The sequence below is a fragment of the Capricornis sumatraensis genome, chromosome 8, assembly GCF_032405125.1.
Source record: "Capricornis sumatraensis isolate serow.1 chromosome 8, serow.2, whole genome shotgun sequence".
Lineage (NCBI taxonomy): Eukaryota > Metazoa > Chordata > Mammalia > Artiodactyla > Bovidae > Capricornis > Capricornis sumatraensis.
In genome coordinates this window covers 67,912,277-67,939,792 of record NC_091076.1, presented here as the reverse complement: position 1 = coordinate 67,939,792, position 27,516 = coordinate 67,912,277, and the positions used below count along the sequence as shown (strand labels likewise).

Sequence of the window (27,516 nt, the reverse complement as noted above, 5' to 3'; positions counted from 1 at the left end):
ATAAAGCTGGCCTTGAGGTCTGCTTTTATTTTCGAGGCAACTGTCTGCCGATCTATAGAGGCAGCCGTGATGCTCAGCACAGCTGCCGGCAGCCTTGAGGGGCTTGGGGGATGAAAGCTGGAGCCTGAGTCCTAGGACGCAGGACTCCACTCTGGTCTGGAATCCTGAGGAGTTAAACTCAGGAGTTACAAGCTGAATGGAAAACAGGTTGGCGCTTCCAGGGAAGGCAGACAGCTCACTGCTGAGCCACTGTAGGTCCTGAAATTTGATTAAGGTGATTTCGGAATGTCAGAATTTGCCTGATACATCTTTTAAAACATAAACTTTCAACTTTTCTGTTAGGATTAGATGTCACTAATAAGTGGCAATGTATCGTCATTGTTCAGTCGCTCAGTTGTGTCTGACTCTTTGCGACCCCATAGACTACAGCACACCAGGCTTCCCTGTTCTTCACCATCTCCCTGAGCTTGCTCAAACTCCTGTCCATTGAGTCAGTGATGCCATCCAACCATCTCATCCTCTGTCGTCCCCTTCTCCTTCTGCCCTCAATCCTTCCCAGCATCAGGGTCTTTTCTAACGAGTCAGTTCTTCACATCAGGTAGCCAAAGTACTGGAGCTTCAGCTTCAGCATCAGTCCTTCTAATGAATATTCAGGATTGATTTCCCTTAGGATTGACTTGTTTGATCTCCTTGTTGTCCAAGAGACTCTCAAGAGTCTTCTCCAACACCACAGCTCATAAGCATCAATTCTCTGGCATTCAGCCTTCTTTATGGTCCAACTCTCACAGCCATACATGATTAGTGGAAAAACCATAGCCTTGACTATATGGACCTTTGTCGGCAAAGCAATGTCTCTGCTTTTTAATATGCTGTCTAGGTTTGTCACAGCTTTTCTTCCAAGGAGCAAGCGTCTTCTAATTTTGTGGCTGTAGTCACATCTGCAGTGATTCTGGAGCCCAAGAAAATAAAGTCTGTCACTGTTTCCCCATCTATTTGCCATAAAGTGGTGGGACTGGATGCCATGATCTTAGTTTTGTTGTTTTTTTTTTTTTTTAAGTTAAATCATTATGATTTTATTTTATTTTTTAGTTTTTTGAATGTTGAGTTTTTTTTTTAACTTTTTATTTTTACTTTATTTTACTTTATAATACTGTATTGGTTTTGCCATACATTGACATGAATCCACCATGGGTGTACATTTTGAATGTTGAGTTTTAAGCCAGCTTTTTCACTGTCCTCATTCACCTCCATCAAGAGGCTCTTTAGTTCCTCTTCACTTCTGGTGTCATCTGTGTATCTGAGGTTATTGATTTCTCCCAGCAATCTTGATTCCAGCTTCAGCCCAGCATTTCACATGATGTACTCTGAATATAAGTTAAATAAGCAGGGTGACAATATATAGCCTTGATGTACTCTTTTCCCAGTTTTGAACCAGTCTGTTGTTGCATGTCTGGTTCTAACTGTTGCTTCTTTACCTGCATACAGGATTCTCAGGAGGCAGGTCAGGTGGTTTGGTATTCCCAGCTCTTTCAGAATTTTCCACAGTTTGTTGTGATCTAGTGTAGTCAATGAAGAAGTAGACGTTTTTCTGAAATTCTCTTGCTTTTTCTGTGATCCAACGGATGTTGGCAATTTGAGCTCTGGTTCCTCTGCTTTTTCTAATGTATCTGTATTCTTTTTCTTTAATCTGATTTGACAGTTTTGCTCCATTTACATTCACTGTACTTATTAATATATTTGGATTTTTCTCTAACATCTTAATTTGTCCCAGCTTTCCTATGTTATTCTGTCTCCTCTTTCCTATGTTTTTTAGGACTGATGATTCTTTTCTCATTCTGACTTCCCCTACTCCCTACTACTAGCTTGTAAGTTAAAAACTCATTTCTGTTATCTTAATGAATACACTAGAAAATTGTTCATGTACTTATGAGAGTCATAAGCTAATCAATACATTTATCCTTTTCCTGAACAACCAAGGACCTTAAACACTTGAAATATAATCACTCACCCTTCCAGTTTATATACTATTGTGCTATTTAACCTGCATTTTAAGTCAAATATAATATTATTTTATAGAGTCAGTTGATTTATATGCATCCACATATTTACCAATTTCTTTGATCTTCATTTTGCATTTCAGACTTTCATTCAGTAATCAGACGTCCTCCTACCTGATATATATCCTTTAGAATTTCCTTTTTCTTTGCTTTTTATCTATTTTATTTTTTAAATTATAAAACTATGATAACACATTTATAGCAGACAGAATAAAGTTACATATATATTTCCATATATATGTGTGGAAATATATTTACATACATATAGTTCCACTATATATTACAATTTTTTTAAGTAGATAAATTAAGGTTTTTGTTGGAGTTTCAATATCAAATTCTCAGGAATTAATAGAATGAATGTATAGAGTAGTAGAAGAACATAGTAGACCTGAAAAGCATTATGAACCCATTCGACATAATTAAGATTTATACTATGGTTTTTCCAGTAGTCATGTATGGATGTAAGAGTTGCACCATAAAGAAGGTTGAGCACCAAAGAATTGATGCCTTTGAACTGTGGTGTTGGAGAAGATTTTGAGAGTCCCTTGGACTGCAAGGAGATCAAACCAGTCAATCCTTAAGGAAATAAACCTATTTATGATTATCCACTGGAAAGACTGACGCTGAAGTTCCAATACTTTGGCCACCGACGTGAAGAGCCAACTCATTGAAAAAGACCCCGATTCTGGGAAAGATTGAAGGCAGGAGGAAAAGGGGATAACAGAGGACTGACTCAATGGACAAGAGTTTGAGCAGGCTCTGGGAGATGTGAAGGACAGGAAAGCCTGGCGTGCTGCAGTCCCTGGGGTCACAAAGAGTTGGACACAACTGAGCAACTGAACAACAAGATTTATATAATTTTCACACAACAGTAGGATATAAATTCTATTCAAGTTCCCATGGAATTTCCTTTAGTGTGGTTCTGTTTTTATTTTTCCAGAAAGATTCTTTGTTGTTCATGAAAAATAAACTCTCTCAGTATAGAATTTTGATTTATTTTCTCTAGGCCTGTTACTCCTTCAAAGCTAATCTGCTTTTAAGGTATTTTCTTGGTCTTTGATATTCTGGGGTTTCACTAGAGGATTGGGGGCAGATTTCCTTTAATTTTTCTAACTTGGGATACACTAGGCTTCCTGACTGTCTCTTTCGTCATTCTGGAAAATCTTTTTCTTTTTTTCAAATATTGCTCTGACCATTCTCTCCTCTCCACGATTAGATGCACATTAGACCTTTTCATTTTATCTTCCATGTCTCTTAATATGTCTTTTAGAAGTTTCATTTCTTGGACTAAGTGAAATTCTGGATAATTTCTTTGAATTCTGTCTTTCATTTCCCTATTCTCTCTTCAGCTTTGTCTTAACCAATGTTAAATCTATCTACTGAGTTCTACATTTTAATTATTGAGCTTTTATTTCTACCAATTGCCTAGTCACTTGCTCTCAGTTACTAGTTCTCATGTTTTTAGGACTTTCATTTCTTGAAACACATTAAACATTCTGGCAGTCTTTCTGATAATTCTGTATAAGACATTTTCATGAGTCTGTGTTTAGTCTCACCTCCCTTGTGTCCTGTCTTGCTTCTTTATATGTGTGGTGATCCTTTACTATGAACTGCTTATTTTCCTTAGAACACCATCTGTGGAAGTTCTATTTCTTTAAAGTCTGGTATGAAGATGGTTTCCTCTCTTTGCTTTCATCAGATGCCCAGGGGCAATACCAGACCCGGATGGACCACTTTAAATTGTTGGCTTCAGCCTTTTCAGGCCACCTAGGTATGAGTTTGGACTGCAGATCTCATCAAAGCTGGCTTATGATTATTAATTCTCAAGGGAGGGTCACTCACCCCACTTGGCTCAGTGCCAAAGACCAAGGCAGGCAGTTTTCCTTTCAGACAGAGGGATTATTTCCGGAGCTAGCCCTTAGAAGAGGCAACCCTCTAGAGACCTAGCTTTGTGCAGCTGGTGTGTACATACTCGTGAGTGTGTATGTGGTTTGTAATCCCCTACTCTGAGCAGGCCCTGGGCTTCCCTTCAAGGACCCAGTACTTGGACACCCATACTCAAAGGTACCCGCACATAAAGGCACCCACTTCAACAACTGCCCAGAGGAGAAAGCAGCATGGTGCTCTCCTCACTTTTCCCTTCCCTCAGTTAATTTCTGCCTTCACTCAGTTAATTTCTGCCTTCCCTCAGTTAATTTCTGCCTCCCCTCAGTTAATTTCTGCCTTCACTCAGTTAATTTCTGCCTTCACTCAGCACCTGGCCTACATATTCCTTGCTTTCTCGTTAGTTCATGACTGTATTCAGGAAGTTGGTTTTTTATAGTTTACCTAACTTTCTGGTTGTTTTCAGTTGGTTTTAAAAGGCCGCTTTGTTCACCCTATTGCCATCAAATGCATTACTCACATGTATTTTAAAAATCTTCATGTTTATGTTCCTAGGTGAAACTCACGTCTAATTTCATTTCTTTCATGTTAACCTTGTACTAAGGTAATAGTAATCTCACAAAATAAATCGGGTAGTGGCCTCTCTTCTTCCCATCCTCCAAAACCATGTATGTATGATAGGAATTACTGGCTCCTTGAAGGATTTATAAAACTTATCTATAAGACCATCTGGGGCTGAAGTTCTTGGCAGAGTTGGAAGAAGGCAGACTTCTGATTAGCGATTCAGAATCTCTAAGGTTACTGATTTATTCAGGTTTTCTATTTCTTCTTGAGTTAATCTTGATACCATTATTCTAGAAAACTAGTGCCTCCCAGGCGGTGCCAGTGAAGATGCCTCCTGCCGATACAGGAGACACGAGAGATTCAGGTTCAATCCCTGAGTTGAGAAGATCCCTTGGAGTTGGAAATGGCACCCCACCCCAATATTCTTGCCTAGAAAATTCTATGGGCAGAGGAGCCTGGCAGGCTACAGTACATGGGGCTGCAAAGAGTTGGACCCAACCGAGCACACACACATATTCTATTATTAGAAAACTAATTTTTAAGATTCATTGGCATACAGCTGTTTGTAATAGTCTGATGCTTAAAAAAAAATCTCTGTAATATAGAGGTTGTAACCTTTTTTCATTCTGAATATTGTTTTCTCTTTTTAAAATCAATTTTTAAAAGGTCTAATTAATTTTTTGATCTATTACTTTTAGTTTTTGCTATTTAAAAATTATTTTCTCACTTTCTTTAGATTTTCCTTGGATTCCCTTTACTGACTTCTTGAATTGTATCTAATCTCATTTACTTTTGATCTTCCTTTTTTGTTTGTTTGTTTTTAATAAAGGCATAACAAGTGGACCACTTTAGGAGTATTCTACTGATTCTGATAAATTCTTTGTCATGCAGTTTCACATATTTTGTAGTTTCCATTGAGATTTCTTCTTCAACCTGTGAGTTACTTAGGAGAACACTTTTTTAAAGTTCCCAAGCATATTTAAAAAAAAACAAACCACTTTTAAAATGCTGGTTTTTATTTTACTTGTTGTGAGGATGGAGAATACACCTGTATATACATTTGTTGAAACAGTTGAGACTTCCTTTGTGCTCTAGCTTATGGTCATTTCTTAAAAATGTTCCATGTATACTTGAAAGGAATATGTATTTCCTTTCCTCTGGGTACAGAGATCTTTTGATTAAAGTTTAAATTTGGTTTTCAAAGTTTCTGCACTCTTGCTAAGGTTTTTGCTTGATCTATCAGTTTTTGGTAGAGTTGGTTTAAAATCTCCCTCTAGAATTGTGAACTTGTCAATTTTGCCTTTTCCGCCTTTTACATTTTTCAGGGTCTTCTTTTTTTTTGGCTTTTTAGAATTTAAGTACCATCATGGCTGTATTGTTAGGTACCTAGTTCAAAATGGCTTTATTGAGTATTTCCTTTTTATTATTACTAGTCTATCTGTATTTAATAGATTTCCCCCTTAAATTTTATGTTCTCTCACATTAATACTGCCTTCACCAGTTTTCTTGGGGGAGGGGGCTTGATATGTCTTTATCTACCTTTTTGTTCTTAATCTTTCTGCAGAGTATTAATTAGATATAATAACTCCTATGAACAACACGGCAAAACCTTGGTGTTATTGCAGGTTCAGTTCCAGACCACGGCAGTAACATGAACACTGCAATAGGGTGAGTCACATGAATTTTGTGGTTTACTGGCTTTCTGGACTGATGGGTTGTCTCTATTCTTTTGCTTGTCCCTCCTCCCTCTCTCATTTCCTATCTCTACACACACAGAGATTGGGGAGCTGTAGCAGAGACTGCTAGGCTAGCTGCCTACCTCATATACAGTACTTTTTTCCTACTTTGAAACAGAATACTTACTTCTAGTTGGGAGCAATGCTAACCAGAATGAAAGGCACTTCCCAGCTTCTCTGGCAACTAAGTACACCAAATGAGATGGAGTTAAAGTACTATATGAGGCTTCCAGGAAGTCTCTTTAAAAAGGAAGACGCTCCAGCTGCCATCTTGGACCAGGGGGATGGATGCCAAGCATTAAGATAGTAGAGGAGAAAGACAGAAGGAACCTGGGTCTCTAACAACCTTAGAGCTGCTATGCCAGTGCTGGGATACCTTCTTCCGTACTTCATTTATACAGAGAGAAATAAATGTCTCTTCTGTTTAATCCATTAATTTGGGGGTGGAGGTGGGGTTCATTTGTTTAGCAGCTGAATGCAATTCTCCATACAGAAATGATAAATGGTCCTAGAATTTTTAAAAAATGTAACAGGACTTCCCTGGTGGACCAGTGCTTAGGAGTCCAGCTTCCAGTGCAGGAGACATGGGTTTGATACGCGGTCGAGGAACTCAGATCCCACATGCTACAGGGCAACAAAGCCTGTGCACTGTGACTCCTGAGCCTGCACTCTAGGGCCCATGAGCTGCAGCTGCTGAGCCCACGCACCGTGACTCCTGGAGCCCGTGCACCCCAGAGCCTGTGGCTCCGTAACAAGCAAAGCCCCTCTGTGCTGCAACTAGAGAAAGCCTGCATGCCACAACGAAGAGCCTCTGCAGGCTGCAGTGAAGACCCAGCACAGCCACAAATAAACAAATGTTAAAAAATGAACACTGAACTACCAAATATTGACAATAAAAATGACTCTTTTCTGGTTAACTTGAACATATTTTACAAACAATATATTTACAATGAATGTGTTTTATAAAGTACATTCTATAAGCTTCTGTGTGTGACTCTCCTTCTCGTGTCCCACGTCTTTCTTCTAGGTTCACTTTTCTTGCTGGATGAGGCAGGTTGAAGCTGACTTGCAGAGAAAAGCTGAGGGACAAGAGGAGGGTCTTAAGGGTATTCAGGTCTACAGCTCTGGTATCCTTAACCCTCTCTGCTTTTCTGGCAGTTTGATTATACAAGCCAACACACTGTTCTTATTTGTTGTCACCTGAGGCCAAAGAATCCTGACGAAAAGAACAGAAAGCTACTGAAGAGATGTATTCTTATGGCATTTGCCTAATTTATGCACAGTGAAGTAACCAAAAATAATATAGATTTAAGTTTTTAGAGAGGAAGTTGATTAAAAAAAAAAGATAAAAATGAAGAAGAAAAAAGACACTGGAAAAACACCAGGAGAAAGATAAAAATGAAGGAACTAAAAATAATGAGCCCCAGAATGCTGCCTAATTTATCAAACTTGTCAACAGCAGCAGTTAAGAGTAGAAATCTGTTCTTCAAGGGGAAGAAAATCTCAGACTAAAGTTATCAAACAGTATGGGATCTCAAAGGAACAATAAAAAGCAGAAACGACAGCCCATAGTGCATCTTTTTATTTCAACTATTTAAAACAGCCTAAGGACAACACTTAAATACTAAACTTCCTCTTAAAACTCTATCTGTAATTTGTATTCAGATACAATATAAGGATGGTACATGACAATTTAACTCAAGATTTTTTTTTAAAGCCAGGCCTTGTCTTCAGCACAGGGCTAAAATTTCTTTTATCAGGCACATACTATACCTGTAGTATACGGTTTTTATTTTTTTAAGATTACATTAAGACTTTCCCGTTGATGACAACAATATAAAAGGCTTAAATTTAAGAAGATCATTCATTTGGAACACAAATAACTGGTTTCACCAAGCCATGTTAAAAAACAAAAAAAACAGTATTAAGAATTGTTATAACATTCATTTAAAATACATGCTCTTCAATTTGATTTACAATAATTACCTAGAAAGCAAATATTATACATACCTTTCTCATTAACATATGTCAAGAGGGGATCCATGAAATAAAACGGGTATTTTAAAATAAAAGTACTTACCTTTGAAGCAAGGTTGTCTACCAAAGCAATCATAGAATTCTTAAATAAGGTGGCAGCGGTCAGTGGTCTCTTAGTCACCTCTGTAATGCTCAGTTTGCCTTCAGGCCACATATTCTTCAGCACAGGATTTGAACTGAGGAGCACAGAAAGAGGGGCTTGAACGCTACATTCAAATAAGTGGATTAAGAATTGCTAAGCATTCCTGCTGAACTGTATCCTGGGAGCCACAACTGCACTGCAGATGCAACTCACTAGGCCTGACTGAACAAATGATTCCACCTAGGAAATCCAGCTGAGAGTATAATGGCAGGTACCACACCACAAAATGAGAAGATGTATCTAAACCACGCCACTTTCGAAAAATTCTTTCAATTTCTTTAAATGACTGTGTTGCTATTATTACATAGGATATTCTAATGGTTTACATAGCTCTTATACCATATACCTAAAATCAAATGGTTTTGGTGATTGTTACAAGAATGAGAACAAATCACAAACAGGAAAATGATCCTCAAGGTCACGTCAGAAATCAGGAAAGGGAAAGCATTTTTTTTAAAAACTGGAGTATAATTGTTTTACAATGTGTTAGTTTCTGCTGTACAACAAAGTGAATCAGCTATATGTATACAGATATCCCCTCCCTCTTACACTTCCCTTCCACCCAGCCCTACTGCACCCCTCTTGGTCATCACAGAGCACCTAACTGAGCCCGCTGTGTCACACAGCAGCTTCCCACCAGCCAGCTATCTGATAAACACGGTAGTGTATGTCAGTGCCACTCTGTCCATTCATTCCACCTTCTCCTTCCCCTGATGGGCCCACAAGTCTGCTCTGTCTGTGCCTCAAGAAAGCCGCTTTTAATTGACACAAATACGCATCCAGTATACACCACAAAAAGCCAGGTCTCTCAAAAAATACAGAGAGGAACAGAAAATTACCACTTTTACATCATCTTCTCATAAATCCCTTTACTACAGCGGAATTATGATCACACTTATAGGTAGTACTGGCAGCTCCAATATTTTATTGATGTGATACTAAGATGGCTGCAATCCAATTCTTAAACTTGAGGCCAGTTTTCAGGCTAAAAGTGATATATTCCTTATTTGGCTCTGATTTTCTTCCTGTTTCATTTGGGTGCTTTTGATTTTTTAAAAATAACTTTTTATTGGAGTATAGTTGACTTACAATGTTATGTTGGGATTGACATTCACATACTACTATCTATACTATAGACAACTAACAAGGACCTACCGTGTATAGCACAGAAAACTATTCGGTGCTCTGTAATGATCTATGAGGGGGGAAAAAAAATCTAAAAAAGAGCAGATATATGTATATATGTAACTGATTCACTTTGCTGTATACCTAAAACTAACAGAACACTTGGTGCTTTTGATTTTGAAATAATTGGAATTCGAAATGTTGCTTGTTTTCTGAAAACTTCTCTCATCAGATTTTTTTTCTTTCTTAATTGGGGGTTGAGAATAGAAAAAACTTAACATGGATCTTTTCTGCTAATTGTGTTTACTGCTGTCATCATTTTGCCCACTTTTCTTTCCCTGGCACAAAATTGAGAAAATTGAGTTGGTTCCCCAAACATCTAGTAAATTTCCATACGTAGAGGTTCTAAATAATAGCAGCAAACTGCCAGAATGGACAAAAGCGAAGACGATAAACAGTGAGGTGAAGACTGGCTAGTCTGTGAATGAAGGCAGAGAAATATTCCTGACTCTGACCGTTGCCAGCAAGCCGTGCCAACTGCCATCAAATGTGGCTATAAAATAATGCATGATCTGTGGTTCATGGACCCAGTTTTACTACGTTCTAGTCCTATTCCATAATTTTCCAAAAATAACATGTCAATAAAAATGACCACATAAATGTATATTGCTTTTCCTTAACTTTACCATTCCAGTCTTTAGCAGAGAGAGAACTTGAGGCAATGGTTCTCAGTTTTTGGTGCCCATCGTGCCCGAATGGCTTTGTAACATCAAAGGAATATTAATAGAATTTCCAGAAAGTAGAGTGTGTGCACTTTGAAAATCCTGATGCATGTCAAAGACAAAGTCACTGTCTTTGGGTCTATGCAGTTTCTATCCCCAGTTCTACACTGCTCATTTTTGGCCTTGTGTGCTGCTGCTGCTAAGTCGCTTCAGTCGTGTCTGACTCTGTGCGACCCCATAGATGGCAGCCCGCCAGGCTCCCTGTCCCTGGGATTCTCCAGGCAAGAACACTGGAGTGGGTTGCCATTTCCTTCTCCAATGCATGAAAGTGAAAAGTGAAAGTGAAGTCGCTCAGTCATGTTTGACTGTTAGAGACCCCATGGACTGTGGCCCACCAGGCTCCTCCGTCCATGGGATTTTCCAGGCAAGAGTACTGGAGTGGGGTGCCATTGCTTAGACACTACCTAATGAATGAAGGGTGGCGTGAATGCTGGGAATGAAGGAAATAAGATGTTTAGTATTATTATTTTATTTGGCTGTGCCAGCTCTTTAGTTGCAGCATGTGGAATCTAGTTCCCTGACCAGGGAACATACCGGGCTTCCTGCATTGGGAGCAGGGACTCTTAGCCACTGGGCCACCAGGAAAGTCCCTTTTATTCTTATTATATCATCAAACAGTAGAATTGATGTGTAATGAATCAAAATAGACAAGTTCAATTGTTTTCAAAGAGAAAGAACTTTGAGGTTGGTAAGTCAACATAATTTTCAAATATTTAAAAGGGCTTTTTCCTTAAAGGGGGAAGCTTATTTATCAGAAACTCAGTATGTGTAACAGAGAAGGCAGAACTTAGCTGGCTAATGAGAGAGAGGGAAAGAGTGGCCTGTGCACCTGGCATGCCACCTGCTTGCTTCCTGTCTCCTTCCCTTTACACACACACGTGCAAGCATACATGCATGCATAACGCTCCAGAACTAGAGATCCAAGGATTACTCTTTAAACGGATATAAAGAAAGGATTAAAATTTACCGAGGTCATTTAGCCATGGAAGTCTCAAAAAGTATCCAGAGGCAAAGGCAGCCCATTTAAATACTAAAAGGATAGTTTTAATCAAAATAATTTCAAGACTTTCCATCCCACTAGCAAGACCTGTCCTACTATGGCAATATATACAATAAGCTGCAACGTTTTATGTTTTTATACCTTTGGCAAGACCATCCCTGCTGTGAAATGTCTTTAATTACTAGACTCAGATCTAAGTTCCTTTGTTCTGATTCCAGGCTTACCAAGCAACTAAGCATCCTCTGGATGATATTTTTCACTGTCAGTTAATAAACTAGAGTTCTATTTAATTTCCCAGACAGGTTTCCAATAGGGAAGAAGAGGCTGGTAAACCAATGCAAGGGTTTCATACCGTGAGACCCTTAGGACTGCCTGATTGCTGGAAGTAAGTCCACGCGCTGCTCTGTCTCTGCGTTAGTCCTGTGAGCTGGGGTTACCAGAATCCACCGCCAGAAGGTGGCGCTGCTCTCATTGAGCCGAACCTCTGGGCTTCCCGGGTGGCGCTAGTGGTAAACAACCTGCCTGCCAACTCAATCGCTGAGTCCTGAAGTTCCTTTGCAGAGGGGCACAAAAACCCACTCCAGTACTCTTGCCTGGAAAATCCCATGGGCAGAGGAGCCTGGTGGGCTGCAGCCCATAGGGTCGCAAAGAGTCGGACACGACTGAAGCGACTTAGCACGCAGCGCACAATGAATGCCACCCTGTGCGGTCTCCTGGTACACAGCCTGACTGCCTCCCCTGGGCAACACGCCCTGACTTTGCCCCTGGACGACTGAGGCCGTTTTTCCAATTGGACTTTTTGACATTTTTTATACACAGCAATGCCAGACTCTTTGGTTTCTCCTTCAAAATGAGTGCATTGTACCTGATGAGCCACTCACTGAAACTCCTTTCTGAAAGTCTCTCCTCCCCAGATTGGTTCTTACATGGGTTCCCTGTCAGACCCCCACGCCTCTGTGCCTTTCTAGGGTTGATGGCTCTCTCTCTCTGCTCCTGGAGGCTTCATCCACACAGACGAACCACTTTACAGCAAAACCTTTTGAAAAAAACGGTTGAAACCCACCGTCTCCTCCTCCTGATTTTCTGTATTCTCTTGACCCACTTCCGTCAGACATCTGTCTTCGCGACACTGCTAAAGTCAGTGTTGTCAGGGCCCCACTGACCTTCACGTTAGCAAATCCAGGGGTGGGTCTCGCTCCTCACATCACCCTGCTCTTGATGGTGCCTGGCACAGCTGACCGTTTCTGCTTGGCCTGGCCACCCTGACGCCGGATTCCTGGCTTCCTTCCTCACTCACAGGCATGCTCTCAGCTCCCTTCGCTAGTTCCTCCTTCCCTGCTTGACTCAAAGTGGTGGAGTGCCTCAGGGATTCATCCTGCAATCTCTTCTCTCTTTTATTTTTTGTCTATGCTCACCCTAGATAATCTCAACCAGGACAATGCTTTTAGTACCATCAACAGACGGACGACCATGAATTTACTTCTCTGTTCCCGCCTTTACTCTTGAGTTTCACACAACTGCCTGTCTGGATGGATGTCCAGGACACACCTCCCACAAAACATATTCGAAGCAGTACTCTTTATTTTCCCCCAAAATGAGCACCTCCTCTGTCTTTCCCACAACCAAGCATCCCGTCCCCATCGTCTCTGACTTCTTTTTTTTTTTTTTTTCCCCATCACACATTCTATCCATCGGCAAATCTTGTTGGTTCTACTTTCAAAATGTCAGCCACTTGGACCATTTTCCCTTTCTGTCACCACCACCCACGTGTCAGCCTGGATCACTAAACCCGCCTCCTACCTGGTCTCCCCATGTTTACTCCTGCCCTTCACAAGCTGGGTTTTACACAGCGGTTCCAGTGATTTCCTTAGAACAGACATCATATCATCCGTTCCAGTGGCTTCCCATTGTACCTAGCTCATGGACTCTCTCTGAGCAGGGCCTGTGGACCTCTCTGCAGTCATTCCTGATTGTTCTCCCCTCCCCTCACTGATTTTAGCCACACTGACCTTCCTGCGGTCAACACACCCATGCTCGTTTCCACCTTAGCATCTTGGTGAACTAGTCTTTCTCTCTCTTTGAATGCTGTCCCCCATACTCATGGTTTGCACCCACACTTCACTCTGGGCTCAGTTCAAATGACCTTTCTTTTAAGGAGCCTTTTCCTACCATACTACCTGTAACACCTCTATGGCCCTTCTTGGTCTATACCCTCAGTCTCTCACCTAACTTTGTTTTTCTTCATAACACTTGACACTAGCTGAAAGTTCCGTCTTTTATCATTAACTGTCATCTCCACTAGAATAAAAGACCTCAGGAGGGAAGGGACTTTGTCCAAGTTTTTTTCAGCAGCTGAACCCCAAGAGCATAGGGGAATGTGTGGCTCAGAGGTGCTGCATACATCTTTGATGACCTACTGGCCAGTGGGCTGAGCTGACTTAATACATGAGCGATGACACTTTAACCAAAAGAAGCAGTTGGCTAGGAAGCTTCTCTTCTTCATGACCCTTCTTTCCGAAGTATCTGTACCAGATGTGAACTTGCTATCCTTTGCTTGGTTTTATTTCTCCATGACTTTTTCACGTTTTCTTGGGTTGTGGGAAGATTCTATCCACTCTGCATTGATCACCACTGATGTGAGAGCCACTCTATTATTAGGGTGGTCCCTTGGGTGGAGGCAAAGACGCTGCAGTGGGAATCAGAGTGTGTAAAGCTTTCGGCTGGTCCAGAGCTTACCTGACACCCTCCCATCACCACTGACCTGGCCTGAGGACTGCTGACTACACTGGCAGGGACAAGAAGGATGGCAACAGTAAAGAGAGAAACCGAGGAAACCCAAGGGAAATCGAAGAACACTGTATTAGTAACAGGGTCCCTGCCCTGAGTTTACAGATTTTATCATCATAAAGTAACAGATGATTTCACTCACTAAGTATGATCAAACGGAAGTATACAAATTGCCAGAAAACTCTTAAAATTGTCACATAGAAATAATCATGTGCATACCTATTATGTAATATATGTGTCAGCAAGCTAAATATAAAGACGATTAATAAAATTTTAATCCTACCTGTTATACATGAGGCGCTTGAAATCTTGAAATAAAGTGTCTTTGTTTTTGTCAATAAAACCAACGACAGAATACCTAGTTGAGAAAAAAGAAACACGGAAAACACATTATTCACCAAGTGAGAGCCATTTCGAAACTTTTTTAGAAGTCTACAAGCCTTTCTATTGTTAAATAATGCCATCAATCATGTATAAAGCTTGTCCACCCAGTTCTGAGTTAAAGAATATCAAATTTACCTACTCTGTAGACAGAGTGATGTTTCTGTCCCTCAAAAGGAGGCCAAACATCAGTGCCATCACTATGACTAAGATCATCACTCCATGGGTTTGTGGCTTACCTCGAGATGCTGACTTTTAAAAAAATAGCTGTGTGTGCCATCCCACATTCCTAAGATAAAAGCAAAACGGCAACGTACAGGATCTAAGAGTCTCATCCGTGAGGAGGTGAGATGACTTGCCTAAGGCTCGCTCACTGTGTTCAGGGTGGGAGAAAAGATCCAAGGAGAACTGCAAAGGATGGTAAGATTGGGATAAGCAGAAGAGAAAGAGGAAGGCAGATTACACAGGGCAACATTAAACGAAGGCGTGGAAGCAGGCACATGCACGGAGTTGCTGGGAGGAAATGAAAAGGTCAGTATTCATGGTGTGGAGGGCAGGATGTGAGTAAGGTCTCAAAGTAAACTTGCAGCTGGTGGGCAAGGGGCTGCCCTGCTGCAGTCACTGGCATGGATCCAGAGGGAGTAAATTGTGGGGAGGGGGTAACAGTACAGGGTGATTCTGTATGATCAAGACAGGCTAAGAGGTTAGGGAAATAGTAACTCTAGAGGTGGCTGCTCCCTATAGCTCTCCTATCTTGCCTGACTGTATTTTCTTCCTGGACAATCACATCACTGTAGACCAGCGGTCCCCAACCTTTTTGGCACCAGGGACTGGTTTTGTGGAAGGCAGTTTTTCCATAGACTGGGGTGGGGGTAGGAGATGGTTTGGGGATGATTCAGCTGAATTACATTCATTGTGCACTCTGTTTCTATTATTACATCAGCTCCACTTCAGATCATCAGGCATTAGACCTCAGAGGTTGGGGACCCTTGCTGTAGACAATTCTCCAGTCTCTAACTCTGACGCCTCATCAGTCTTATACTATTCCAGCCGTTCGTGTTTCTTTCTGCAAGAAAGTTTCGTGCTGCCCATGGGCACAGTTTTAGGCCCAAAATAATTTCCCTGCCTCCTCCAACCTTGGTCTTCTTCCTAGTACCTTCAAGTAGCTTTTGACTGAACCCATAGTCACCTGATTCTTACTATATCATCAGACCCTTACAATTCAAAGTCCTTATTCTGACCTTTTAGATTCATTGTGATTTGATCTCAATCTACTTTTCTAGGTGTTTCTACTTCTCTATGCCACCAAAAGGATACACTCCAGTCAAATGGGCTAAAGATCTAAATCTTTCTAGCATCCTTCCCACTTTTTCCTAGAAGAATAATTCCTAGCACCTAATGATCTGCATCTGCCTGTCTGGGTTTATCACACACAGTTAAAGGTATTTGCTTATTCTGAAAACACATGTTATTACTCATATGGAAATTATTTTCAACTATCTTTTGTTGTATCTATCTATCTATATATATACACAAATGTGTGTATGTATATACGTCTACATCTACATGGGGCTTCCCTGCTCAGCTGGTAAAGAATCCGCGTTCTATGCAGGAGACCCCAGTTGGATTCCTGGGTCAGGAAGATCCTGTGGAGAAGGGATAGGCTCCCCACTCCAGTATTCTTGGGCTTCCCAGGTGGCTCAGATGGAAAAGAATCTGCCTGCAATATGGGAAACCTGGGTTTGATCCCTGGGTTGGGAAGATCCCCTGGAGGAGGGCATGGCAATCCACTCAAGAAATCTTGCCTGGAGAATTCCCACGGACAGAGGAACCTGGCAGGCTATAGTCCAAAAGGTTGCAAAGAGTCAGAGACGACTAAGCGACTAAGCACAGCATATATATATATATATACACGTGTGTATGTTAATACTGTGTGTTATTACACACACAAACCCACATATGTACGTATGCATCTTACATGGAAAGCTCTTTATGGGCAGGGACCATACTTTATAAAGTATTGGGCACACGGAAGACACCCAGTAAAAATCTAGAAAAGGGTTGAAAGGCTTAAGGAGAGACAGAAAGGGAATTGGAGGCATCACATATTCCTCTATGGGGCCGGCTAGCTCTCTGGACTGGGAGTCTGGACACCTAGGTATTGTCTCAGCTATTCGGTAAACTTGCTGTCTGATGCTGGGAAAGAATGGCACGCGTGCATAAATGTCTCCATCTGTGAAAGAGTGGCTGCCCTGCGTGGCCTCTAAGTCTAGCTCTGCAGTTATGCGGATCCGAGCTGTAAGAGGGCAGCCGGTGAGTGTGGCCTGAGTGATCAGAGGCGGGCATCTGTATATCACTGGATCTTCCCTCTTTGGGATTCTGGAATCTGGAAACAGCACCAGAAAAAGTGGAAAACTGTGCGATCCCCACGCGAATGGCTAGTTTGGCAGATGGGGGTGATAATTTTGAGCCATATTATTTTATGATTCTAGAGGATTTTTAAAAAAATTAATTTATTTTTTTACTTTACCATATTGTATTGGTTTTGCCGTACATTGACATGAATCAGCCATGGGTGTACATGTGTTCCCCATCCTGAACCCCCTCCCATGTCCCTCCTCATCCCATTCCTCTGGGTCATCCCAGTGCACCAGCCCCGAGCACCCTGTCTCATGCATCAAACCTGGACTGGTGATTCATTTCACATATGATAATTTACAGGTTTCAATGCCATTCTCCCATATCATCCTGCCCGCGCCCTCTCCCAGAGAGTCCAAAAGACTGTTCTATACATCTGTGTCTCTTTTGCTGTCTCGCATGCAGGGTTATCATTACCATCTTTGTAAATTCCATATATATGCATTAGTATACTGTATTGGTGTTTTTTTTCTGGCTTGCTTCACTCTGTATAATCGGCTCCAGTTTCATCCACCTCATTAGAACTGATTCAAATGTATTCTTTTCAATGGCTGAGTAATACTCCATTGTGTATATGTACCACAGCTTTCTTATCCATTCATCTGCTGATGGACATCTAAGTTGCTTCCATGTCCTGGCTATTATAAACAGTGCTGCGATGAACATTAGGGTACACGTGTCTCTTTCAATTCTGGTTTCCTTGGTGTGTATGCCCAGCAGTGGTATTGCTGGGTCATAAGGCAGTTCTATTTCCAGTTTTTTAAGGAATCTCCACACTTTCTCCATAGTGGCTGTACTAGTTTGCATTCCCACCAACAGTATAAGAGGGTTCCCTTTTCTCCACACCCTCTCCAGCATTTATTGCTTGTAGACTTTTGGGTCACAGCCATTCTGACTGGCGTGAAATGGTACCTCATTGTGGCTTTGATTTGCATTTCTCAGATAATGAGTGATGTTGAGCATCTTTTCATGTATTTGTTAGCCATCGTATGTCTTCTTTGGAGAAATGTCTGTTTAGTTCTTTGGCCCACTTTTTGATTGGGTTGTTTATTTTCCTGGAATTGGGCTGCAGGAGTTGCTTGTATATTTTTGAGATTAATTCTTTGTCCATTGCTTCGTTTGCTATTATCTTCTCCCATTCAGAAGGTTGTCTTTTCATCTTGCTTATAGTTTCCTTTGTTGTGCAGAAGCTTTTAATTTTAAGTAGGTCCCATTTGTTTATTTTTGCTTTTTTTTCCAATATTCTGGGAGGTGGGTCATAGAGGATCCTGCTGTGTTTTATGTCAGAGAGTGTTTTGCCTATGTTCTCCTCTAGGAGTTTTATAGTTTCTGGTCTTGCATTTAGATCTTTAATCCATTTTGAGTTTATTTTTGTGTGTGGTGTTAGAAAGTGTTCTAGTTTCATTCTTTTACAAGCGGTTGATCAGTTTTCCCAGCACCACTTGTTAAAGAGATTGTCTTTTCTCCATTGTATATTCTTGCCTCCTTTGTCAAAGATAAGGTGTCCATAGGCACATGGATTTATCTCTGGGCTTTCTATTTTGTTCCATTGATCTATATGTCTGTCTTTGTGCCAGTACCATACTGTCTTGATGACTGTGGCTTTGTAGTAGAGACTGAAGTCAGGCAGGTTGATTCCTCCAGTTCCATTTTTCTTTCTCAAGATTGCTTCGGCTATTTGAGGTTTTTTGTATTTCCATACAAATTGTGAAATTATTTGTTCTAGTTCTCTGAAAATACCGTTGGTAGCTTGATAGGGATTGCATTGAATCTATAGATTGCTTTGGGTAGTATACTCATTTTCACTATATTGATTCTTCTGATCCATGAACATGGTATATTTCTCCATCTATTTGTGTCCTCTTTGATTTCTTTCACCAGTGTTTTATAGTTTTCTATATATAGGTCTTTTGTTTCTTTAGGTAGATATATTCCTAAGTATTTTATTCTTTTCGTTGCAATGGTGAATGGAATTGTTTCCTTAATTTCTGTTTTTTCATTGTTAGTGTATAGGAATGCAAGGGATTTCTGGGTACCGATTTTATATCCTGCAACTTCACTATATTCATTGATTAGTTCTAGTAATTTTCTGGTGGAGTCTTTAGGGTTCTCTAAGTAGAGGATCATGTCATCTGCAAACAGTGAGAGTTTTACTTCTTCCTTTCCAATCTGGATTCTATTTCTTTTTCTGCTCTGACTGCTGTGGCCAAAACTTCCAAAACTATGTTTAATAGTAGTGGTGAGAGTGGGCACCCTTGTCTTGTTCCTGACTTTAGGGGAAATGCTTTCAGTTTTTCACCATTGAGGATGATTCTAGAGTTTTAATTTAAATCAGGAACAGCTATTAAAGTTTCTTCAAATGCCTCTTTGGCATTTATAGAGATGATCATTTCCATTTTTTGTTGTTTAATCTCTGCCTGTAATGGGTTATGTGAATAGAATTCCCAGCATCAAAAATAAGGAGAAAGGAAAACAGGGGACTGTAAACAAAAACCAGATAATAAGCAGTGTGGGTGGACAAAGCATGCTAAGTGTAGCAGACTGAAAAATGCCTCCCTGGAAAGAGGTGCTGTGCTGTGCTTAGCCGCTCAGTCATGTCTGACTCTTTGTGACCCTATGGACTGCAGCTCTCCAGGGTCCTCTGTCCAAGGGGATTCTCCAGGCAAGAATTCTGAGTGCGCTGCCATGCCCTCCTCCAGGGGAATCTTCCCAACCCAGGGATCGAACCCAGGTCTCCTGTGTTGCAGACAGATAGATTCTATACCATCTGAGCCATCAGAGAAGCCTTGTCAAATTCCCTGGAAACTGTGAATATTACCTTGTATGGTAAAAGATGTGATTACATTGAGGATCCTGGGAGAAGAAATTCATCTTGTGTTATTCAGGTGGGCCTTAGACGCATTCACAAGTGTAGTTTTAAAACAGAAACAGAGGGAGATTTAATACAGACACCCCAAAGAGGAGGTGGCAATGTGATGATGGAGGCTGAGACTGGAGTGATACAGCCACAAGCCAAGGAAAGCAGGCAGCCACCAGATGCTGAAGAAAACAAGAAACAATCTTCCTCTAAAGCATCTAGAGTGTGGCCCTGCCAGCACCTAGATTTCAAACTTGTGGCCTCCATAGTGGGGTGTCCCTGATGGCTCAGACAGTAAAGAATCTGCCTGGAATGCAGGAGACCTGGGTTCTATCCCTGAGTCAGGAAGAACCATGAAAGAATATATTCCTGTTGTTTTAAGCCACCAATTTGTGGTCATTTGTTATAGAAACCCTAGGAAACTAAAAGACTAAGGAAGTTATATGTTTTTAGTTTTATTTTCTTACCATTTTCTACTTTTATCATACTGTAGCCAGAAAATGTAGCTTGTGAGAATTTTACTTTTTTGAATAATATGTGAAAAATCATATGGGAAAACTGGTTTTTGCTCATATAGTTACCCAACTACCAGTAGTTCTTCATGTATAGTGATGACTCTCACTTCTGGGCCTGTATGCCTGCTGTCTATCTGCCTGGAATGCCCTCTCATCTCCTTCTCTTCCTAATTCTGTCTTTCACCTAAGCCTCTTTTACTTTCTAGATTCATCTGGAATATCACTTCCTTCAAGGCTTGGCTACACTCCTCACTCTTGCAAGGCTTGGCTACACTCCTCACTCTGGGTTAATTATTCCTCCTCAGTGTTCCCACAAGGCTTTTTCCTGGTGGCTCGGTGGTAGAGAACCCACCTGCCAATGCAGGAGATGTGGGTTCAATCCCTGGGTCAGGAAGATCTCCTGGAGAAGGAAATGACAACCCACTTCAGTATTCTTGCCTGGGAAATCCCATGGACAGAGGAGGCTGGCGGGCTACAGTCCATGGGTCACAAAGACTTAGCGACTAAACAACAACAAACAACAGTGCTCCCATAATGCCTTGTGTTTCTCCAGTTTAACCCTTTCCATTCTGCACTCCAGCACTCTTGCCTGGGAAATCCCATGGATGGAGGAGCCTGAGAGGCTACAGTCCATGGGGTTGCAGAGTCAGACACGACCGAACAACTTCATTTTCACTTTCATTATAATGACTTATCATGTATCTGCCTGGATCCTCCACTAAGCTGTTAGCTTCATCAGGGCATTGTCCATGTTACTCGTCTTTCTATCCCAATCCCTAACGTATTTCCATGGTTTATTTAAGCATCAGCTGATGCTGACCGAATGTCAACTATGCCACAAACTGTGTATGGTCACACATGATGTGTCTTTAACAAATGTTTGAAAAGCAAGGAATGAATGAAGCTATGCCAATGTTTTAAGTGAAGAAATTAAAATATATTGCCATCAGAAATGGCTGGAAAATGCAAACGAATAGGGAAATAATTTCTATTTCCCTTGATTGTATCTTCTGCAGTGATGTTGCATGCAAACCACCACGTCAGGCACCTGAGTGAGATACTCACACAACGTCCCCTGCATAATGTCGAATTCGAAAATCTCGATCAAACTCCAGGATTTTGTCCGAGGCGCAGAGCTAAGAAATCAAGAAGGAAGGAGATGATCTTGAAAACAGACATTTTCACTTTTCTAAAAATATATTCCAACTTAATAGGAGAGGATAATCATGTCACAAATTATGATATCATTATGAATGAAGTCCCAGAGTGTGGGGGTTTATTTAATTTGGCAAATGTGGCAAAGATTGAGAACTTTTCCCCCCAAAGTGCACAGAGCCAGACTGCATTTCCTGGCCACCTTGGTGACTGGGAATGGCCGGGTGACCAGGCTCTGGACAATGGAAGTTGAGTGTGAGAGGATAAGGCTCTTCAAGGTCAAAGCTGGTAAGAAGTGGGTGATTCTCCTCTGTACTTTCTTCTCACCTCCCGCTAGTTGGATGCAGAGAAGGATAGTCCTGAGGGGATGGAAGAGCCTGAAGATGGGAGAAGTCTGGGACCCTGGGAAAGAAATAGACTTCTGCTGTCTATGACACTTAAATCTCAGCTGATAACACAGCCCAGCCAACCTTGACTGATAGAGCCTCTCTCTCCTCCATGTCCCACTTAAAGAAGACCATTTTGAGGATTTGCCATCTTCTATGCATGGACATCTCATTCAATACTCACAACTGATATTTCAACTAAGGATTATGGATTCTCTTTTACATACATGAAAACTAAGCCACAAACAGGTTAGGTAACTGGCCCAAGGTCCTGTAGCTGATAGGCGGTAGCTTTGGGAAGAGTCCTTGGGACAAAATACCATGTCTGTACCCTGCTATGTATACATCAGCCTGGCTCACCCGTCTTCTGCTAAGCTGGGACTCCAGGTCTACCACTTCACAGATCAACCTTCTGCAGCTGTTTCTCACTGAAGAAGACCTCTCTGAGAAGGAAGTTTTTATAGAGCCCTGGATCTCTATAAGTTTCTGCAATTTCCTTATTACAGAAGCACCAAGATTCTTTGACTGCACTATAAAGGATCACTGGATATTCTTTAGGTTCAAAAGTGGATGTTTAAGAATCCATAACTATTGGGACTTCCCTGGCAGTCCAGTGGTTAAGACTTCACTTTCCAATGCAGGAGATGTAGGTTTGATCTCTGGTTGGGGACCTAAGATTCCACAGTGCCTCACAGCCAAAAAACAAAACAAACAAACAAAAAAACATAAAACAGAAGCAATATAAAGACTTTAAAAATGGTCAACATTAAAAAAATTAAAAAAAAAAGAATCCATAAGCATTGAGTATGGTTACATAGAAACATCACTTGGCTTGTCATGTTAGATAACAAACAACCCCAACCAGGATGGTGGGTTCTCTGTGGATGTAGACTGTTAAGGGAATAATTAGCCTATTAATTCAACAAATTAATAATTACAGGAAGTTAGAGTCAGACTTCTGAGGTTGCAGTCTTGTCTCTACCATCAATATGCTCTCTTTCCTTCAGTAATCACTTATTGCAGAGTTGTTCTAGAGGTTAAACCAACTATGGAGAACAAAGCATCTAACATTCAGAGGGGTCTCTGAAATATTTAATTCCTCTCTCCTTCCCTCTCTCTTATCAACCACTTTTACAAAACCCTTCTACTTATAAAGCTCCCAAAGGAAAAGGACTCAAGAGACATCTATACTAATTGAATATTCTTACATTTAGATACTGCAAGTTCTTAACTGATCTAAACATAGAACTTTTTAGATTTTTCTTTACTCAAAAAAAAAAACTTATTTATCGTTCAACTTTACATGTTAACAATACTTTTAACAGTAATTTTATAGTTTATTGGACCATCTGTCTGCCTGTGCATAACTTAAATGCCTGACAAACAGTTCAGCCCCTAAATAAACACAAACCAGAAACCTCTTCTTTAACCTGCCAATAAAAGTAGTTAATCATTAGTAACCAATAATGAATTAAAACACCTGCTGTGACATACAGGATAATAGCATTTATTTAACAGAAAGGTTCACAGTGATGAAAATATCCTGACAGCTTGGTTATTTCATTTCTTTCCTTCATTAGGCAAAAATCCCAGAAAAGAACACACAAAAAATTTCCATCTCAAGATTTGTCTGAGAGATGCTGCTGCTGAGGGAGGAAGGAGCCACCTGGTCTGAAAGTTGGGAGAACCTGGGCTCCCACATTAAAAAAAAGAAAAGAAAATTTCCATCTTCACAGATAAATTACTACTTAGCCTATCAAGTCAGTAGTTACTGCTTAAAAGCACTTGATACATTCAGGTACATAAATGGCCAAGGTGAAACATAACAAAATGAAGCGATTTCTCATGTAAGAATCATAGTTGTTTATCTAATCATATGGAGAGCTGCCTGTTTTAGTTCAGAATTCAACATTTTCTAAGATTTATTTGGTATGATAGTGACCAATCCAATTCAATTTGATAAACAAGGATTGTCTACCATGTGGTAGACATAATACAAAGCGAATCTCCAAAATCTGAATTATGATTATAAAGGACATTTTTACCCAGCCCCTCAGAGATGGGACATTTGCCCCATCACTGTGCCATCTTTAAAAGTATCACTCTAAATAATTCACGTGGCTTCTAACTTTGCTTACTGTTCTGTCCCCAGCCGTCAGGATTGTACCTGGAAAACGAGAGGCACTTATTCAGTATGTGTGTTGTAAACAGGAAATGACTGGAGGAATAACTCTAGCTGGAACCCTAATGTCAAAGCCCAGGCTATAGGGACTTTCCTGGTGGTCCAGAGGTTAGGACTCCGCGCTTCCAATGCAGGGGGTGCAGGTTCAATACCTGGTTGGGGAACTAAATTCCACATGCCATGCAGTGTGGCCAAAAGTAAAAATTAATAAGATTATAGTATCTGAAAGCCAACTTAGAGCAGGCTACAAGTTAGTCTTCAGTAATAGACCAAGGAGAATGTTTTAGAAATAAAACTGGTCTAAAATAAATATCAGCCAGTAATCTATTTCTTGACAATTTGTGCTTTCTCTAGTTAACTGCGGAATCTTACTGCTCTGATTACATAATGTCAAAAGGGACAAAGTTGGAATATAGATTTATTCATATTAAAAAATGGCAGGTGTCATAGATTTACATGGAATTACGGAGGAGCAGAAACGTTTGCCCCTTTCTTCACGGAAGTGAAGAAGCACAGGGCCTGTTTCTCCTTCAGCTTATGGTTGCTGGACAAGCCTGTATTTATAGGGAACATCTGGGGATGATGGTGTGTCTCTCCTAGGACAAATATCATGGCAAACATACCATATGCAAGGCACAGCACAAAGGTCTGATAACCACAACTGCCACCAGTTATAGCAATATGATTTGTTTGTAACATTTTTAGAATGTGAAAAATAGGGAGTTAAAAAGGACACCCATTTATTTAAGGAATGAGTTTCCTTGTAACATGAGAATTTCATCTAGAATTTCTCATTTTCAAGAAAGTCACATAGTCTGAAGAACTAGAGCAGAGCACACATACTATATTTTTATCACTGAGGATTACAGTAAAAAGTCATGGACAAAAGCTATTTTCAGGGGCCATAATCATCGGATGCAGGGGCAAAATTCTAGCACATGAACAAGGTCTCTGTACCTATTGGTTATAAATGACATCATGCTTTCTAAAGAATTGTGTTCATTTTTCCTATTTCTAGCAAATTGAGTAGTCTAGAGTGCCCTCTCCTGGACATTATGATTTTTATCAATCACATCATCCCATAAGAAGGCTGAGCACCAAAGAATTAATGCTTTTGAACTGTGGTGCTGAAGAAGACTCTTGAGAGTCCCTTGGACAACAAGGAGATCAAATCAGTTGATCCTAAAGGAAATCAACCCTGAATATTCATTGAAAGGACTGATGCTGAAGCTCCAATACTTTGGCCACCTGATGTAAAGGGCTGACTCATTAGAAAAGACCCTGAAAGCAGAAGGGGATGACAGAAGATGATATGGTTGGATGGCATCACTGACTAGATGGGCATGAGTTTGAGCAAGCTCCAGGAGAGGGTGAAGGACAGGGAAGCCTGGCGTGCTACAGCCCATTGGGTCATAAAGAGTTGGATGCGACTGAACAACAACATCATCATCCCAATAAACCAGAGAGGCAGAATTTATCCACAGCAATAAATCATTTCAGGGATGTTTATGGCCTTTTATACTCGTGTGGACTTTCTTGTACCCCAACATAAAAATTCATTCGATTCTGTCAAACAATGAGGAAAATCGTACAGATCAAAATGAGAGGATGTTCTCATTATACACGGTACCTTGCGGCTGGAAAAATGACCGTGTTTGCCCAGTTTACTGTTAAGTGCTTCTAGGAACATCTCATCAGTGACTTTGCCGACGTTCATGCAGGCGTCATCCAGGATGGCAATGATCCCCTTGTGCTGCTGCTCCACCAGGTCCACGATGATCTGATTGTTGAAGTAATCAATCTGGAGGACACAGCAAAGAGCCAGTTACAGATGGGCCGGGGACCAGGCGCAACACCAGTGCCTCCACGCGCATCAGGAGTTCAAGTCACTTTGATGTCAAATATGAAAATCGCAATCAATGAGGCTTCCCTGGTGGCTCAGACGGTAAAGAATCTGCCTGCAATGCAGGAGACATGGGTTCGATTCCTGGGTTGGGAAGATCCTCTGGAGAAGGAAATGGCAACCCACTCCAGTATTCTTGCCAGGAGAATCCTGTAGCCTGGCGGGCTACAGTTCATGGGGTCACAAAGAATGGGACATGACTGAGTGACTAAAACCTTCAATGCTAAAATGAGTACACGTTCTAACAGAGGTTTTTTAAAAGATGCATTTATTGACTTTGTATCATAAAACATTTTGTCTTGGGAGTTCCCTGGTGGTCTAGTGGTTAGGATTTGGCACTTTTCACTGGCATGGCCCTGGTTCAATCCCTGGTCAGGGAACTGAAATCCCACAGGGTGTACAGCTTGGTCGAGATTTTTTAAAAATTCCCTTAAATGAACACAGTAAGTCCCCTACAAATGAATGAGTTCCATTCTCAGAGTGGACTTTGTAAGTCCAACAAAGTTAACCGAGGTACCCAGCTAACACAATCGGCTATATAGTACTGTACTGTAATAGGTTCATAATACTCTTCACATAAATAATACACACACACAAAATGAACAAACACAAAAAATAAACATTGTTCACCTTATAGTACAGTACCTTGAAAGTATAGTAGTACAATAGCTGGCACACAGGGGCTGGCATGAACGTTTGCATTTTTAAAAGTTTGCAACTTGAAGGTTTGTATGGAGGGGACTTACTGTACAGCTCAAGGTGAAAATTATAAAGCAGATAATGTTTCTTCCTTCACTAAGTCTTATTTTAATCCAGTCTTCATACCCTGCACCTAACCTTACTCCTCATACTCTCAATCTGTTGGCTGTTAATCACAAGACCCATATTCCACTGTGCTGTGTTGAATCACTCAGTCGTGTCCCAACTCTTTGTGACCCCATGGACTGTGGTCCACCAGGCTCCTCTGTCCATGGGGATTCTCCAGGCTAGAATACTGGAGTGGGTTGCCAAAACCTCCTCCAGGGGATTTTCCCAAGCCAGGGATTGAACTCAGGTCTCCCACATTGCAGGCAGATTCTTTACCATCTGAGCCACCAGGGAAGCCCCCATATTCCACTGCTGCTGCTGCGGCTAAGTGCTTCAGTTGTGTCTGACTCTGTGCCACCCCATAGACGGCAGCCCACCAGGCTCCACCGTCCCTGGGATTCTCCAGGCAAGAACACTGGAGTGGGTTGCCATTCCTTCTCCAATGCGTGAAAGTGAAGTCACTCAGTCATGTCCGACTCTTTGCAACACGAAGAGTGGACTGCAGCCTATAGGCTCCTCCGTCCATGGGATTTTCCAGGCAAGAGTGCTGGAGTGGGGTGCCGTTGCCTTCTCTGCCATATTCCACTAGGTGCCAACAAATAACCTGGAAGTATTACTTGATACCTAACTTGATGAAGTTAAGGTGTTACACAGAACTTGCATTTTTAGTTACATGACCCTGGCTGACCAAAATGCCAGAGTGTCTTCTACAGTTTCCCAAAAGTTAAAAAGCATATATGGATCTAACACAGTTTTTCAGGGTACAATATAAAAAATTTAATTATCAGATATAAGGAT

General features: G+C 41.0%; 1 protein-coding gene across 1 annotated transcript in view; it reads right to left on the bottom strand.

Moving 5' to 3' along the window:
* Window positions 1-27,516, bottom strand: part of MYO1D (myosin ID) — a 359,813-nt gene that overhangs the window by 209,082 nt on the left and 123,215 nt on the right. Inside the window, exons 11-14 of the mRNA XM_068978746.1 lie at window positions 25,639-25,809; window positions 21,351-21,421; window positions 14,398-14,472; window positions 8,322-8,454 (exon numbers count right to left, since the gene is read on the bottom strand). Of these exons, the coding sequence (XP_068834847.1) occupies window positions 8,322-8,454; window positions 14,398-14,472; window positions 21,351-21,421; window positions 25,639-25,809 (450 nt within the window). The remainder of the gene's footprint in view (window positions 1-8,321; window positions 8,455-14,397; window positions 14,473-21,350; window positions 21,422-25,638; window positions 25,810-27,516) is intronic.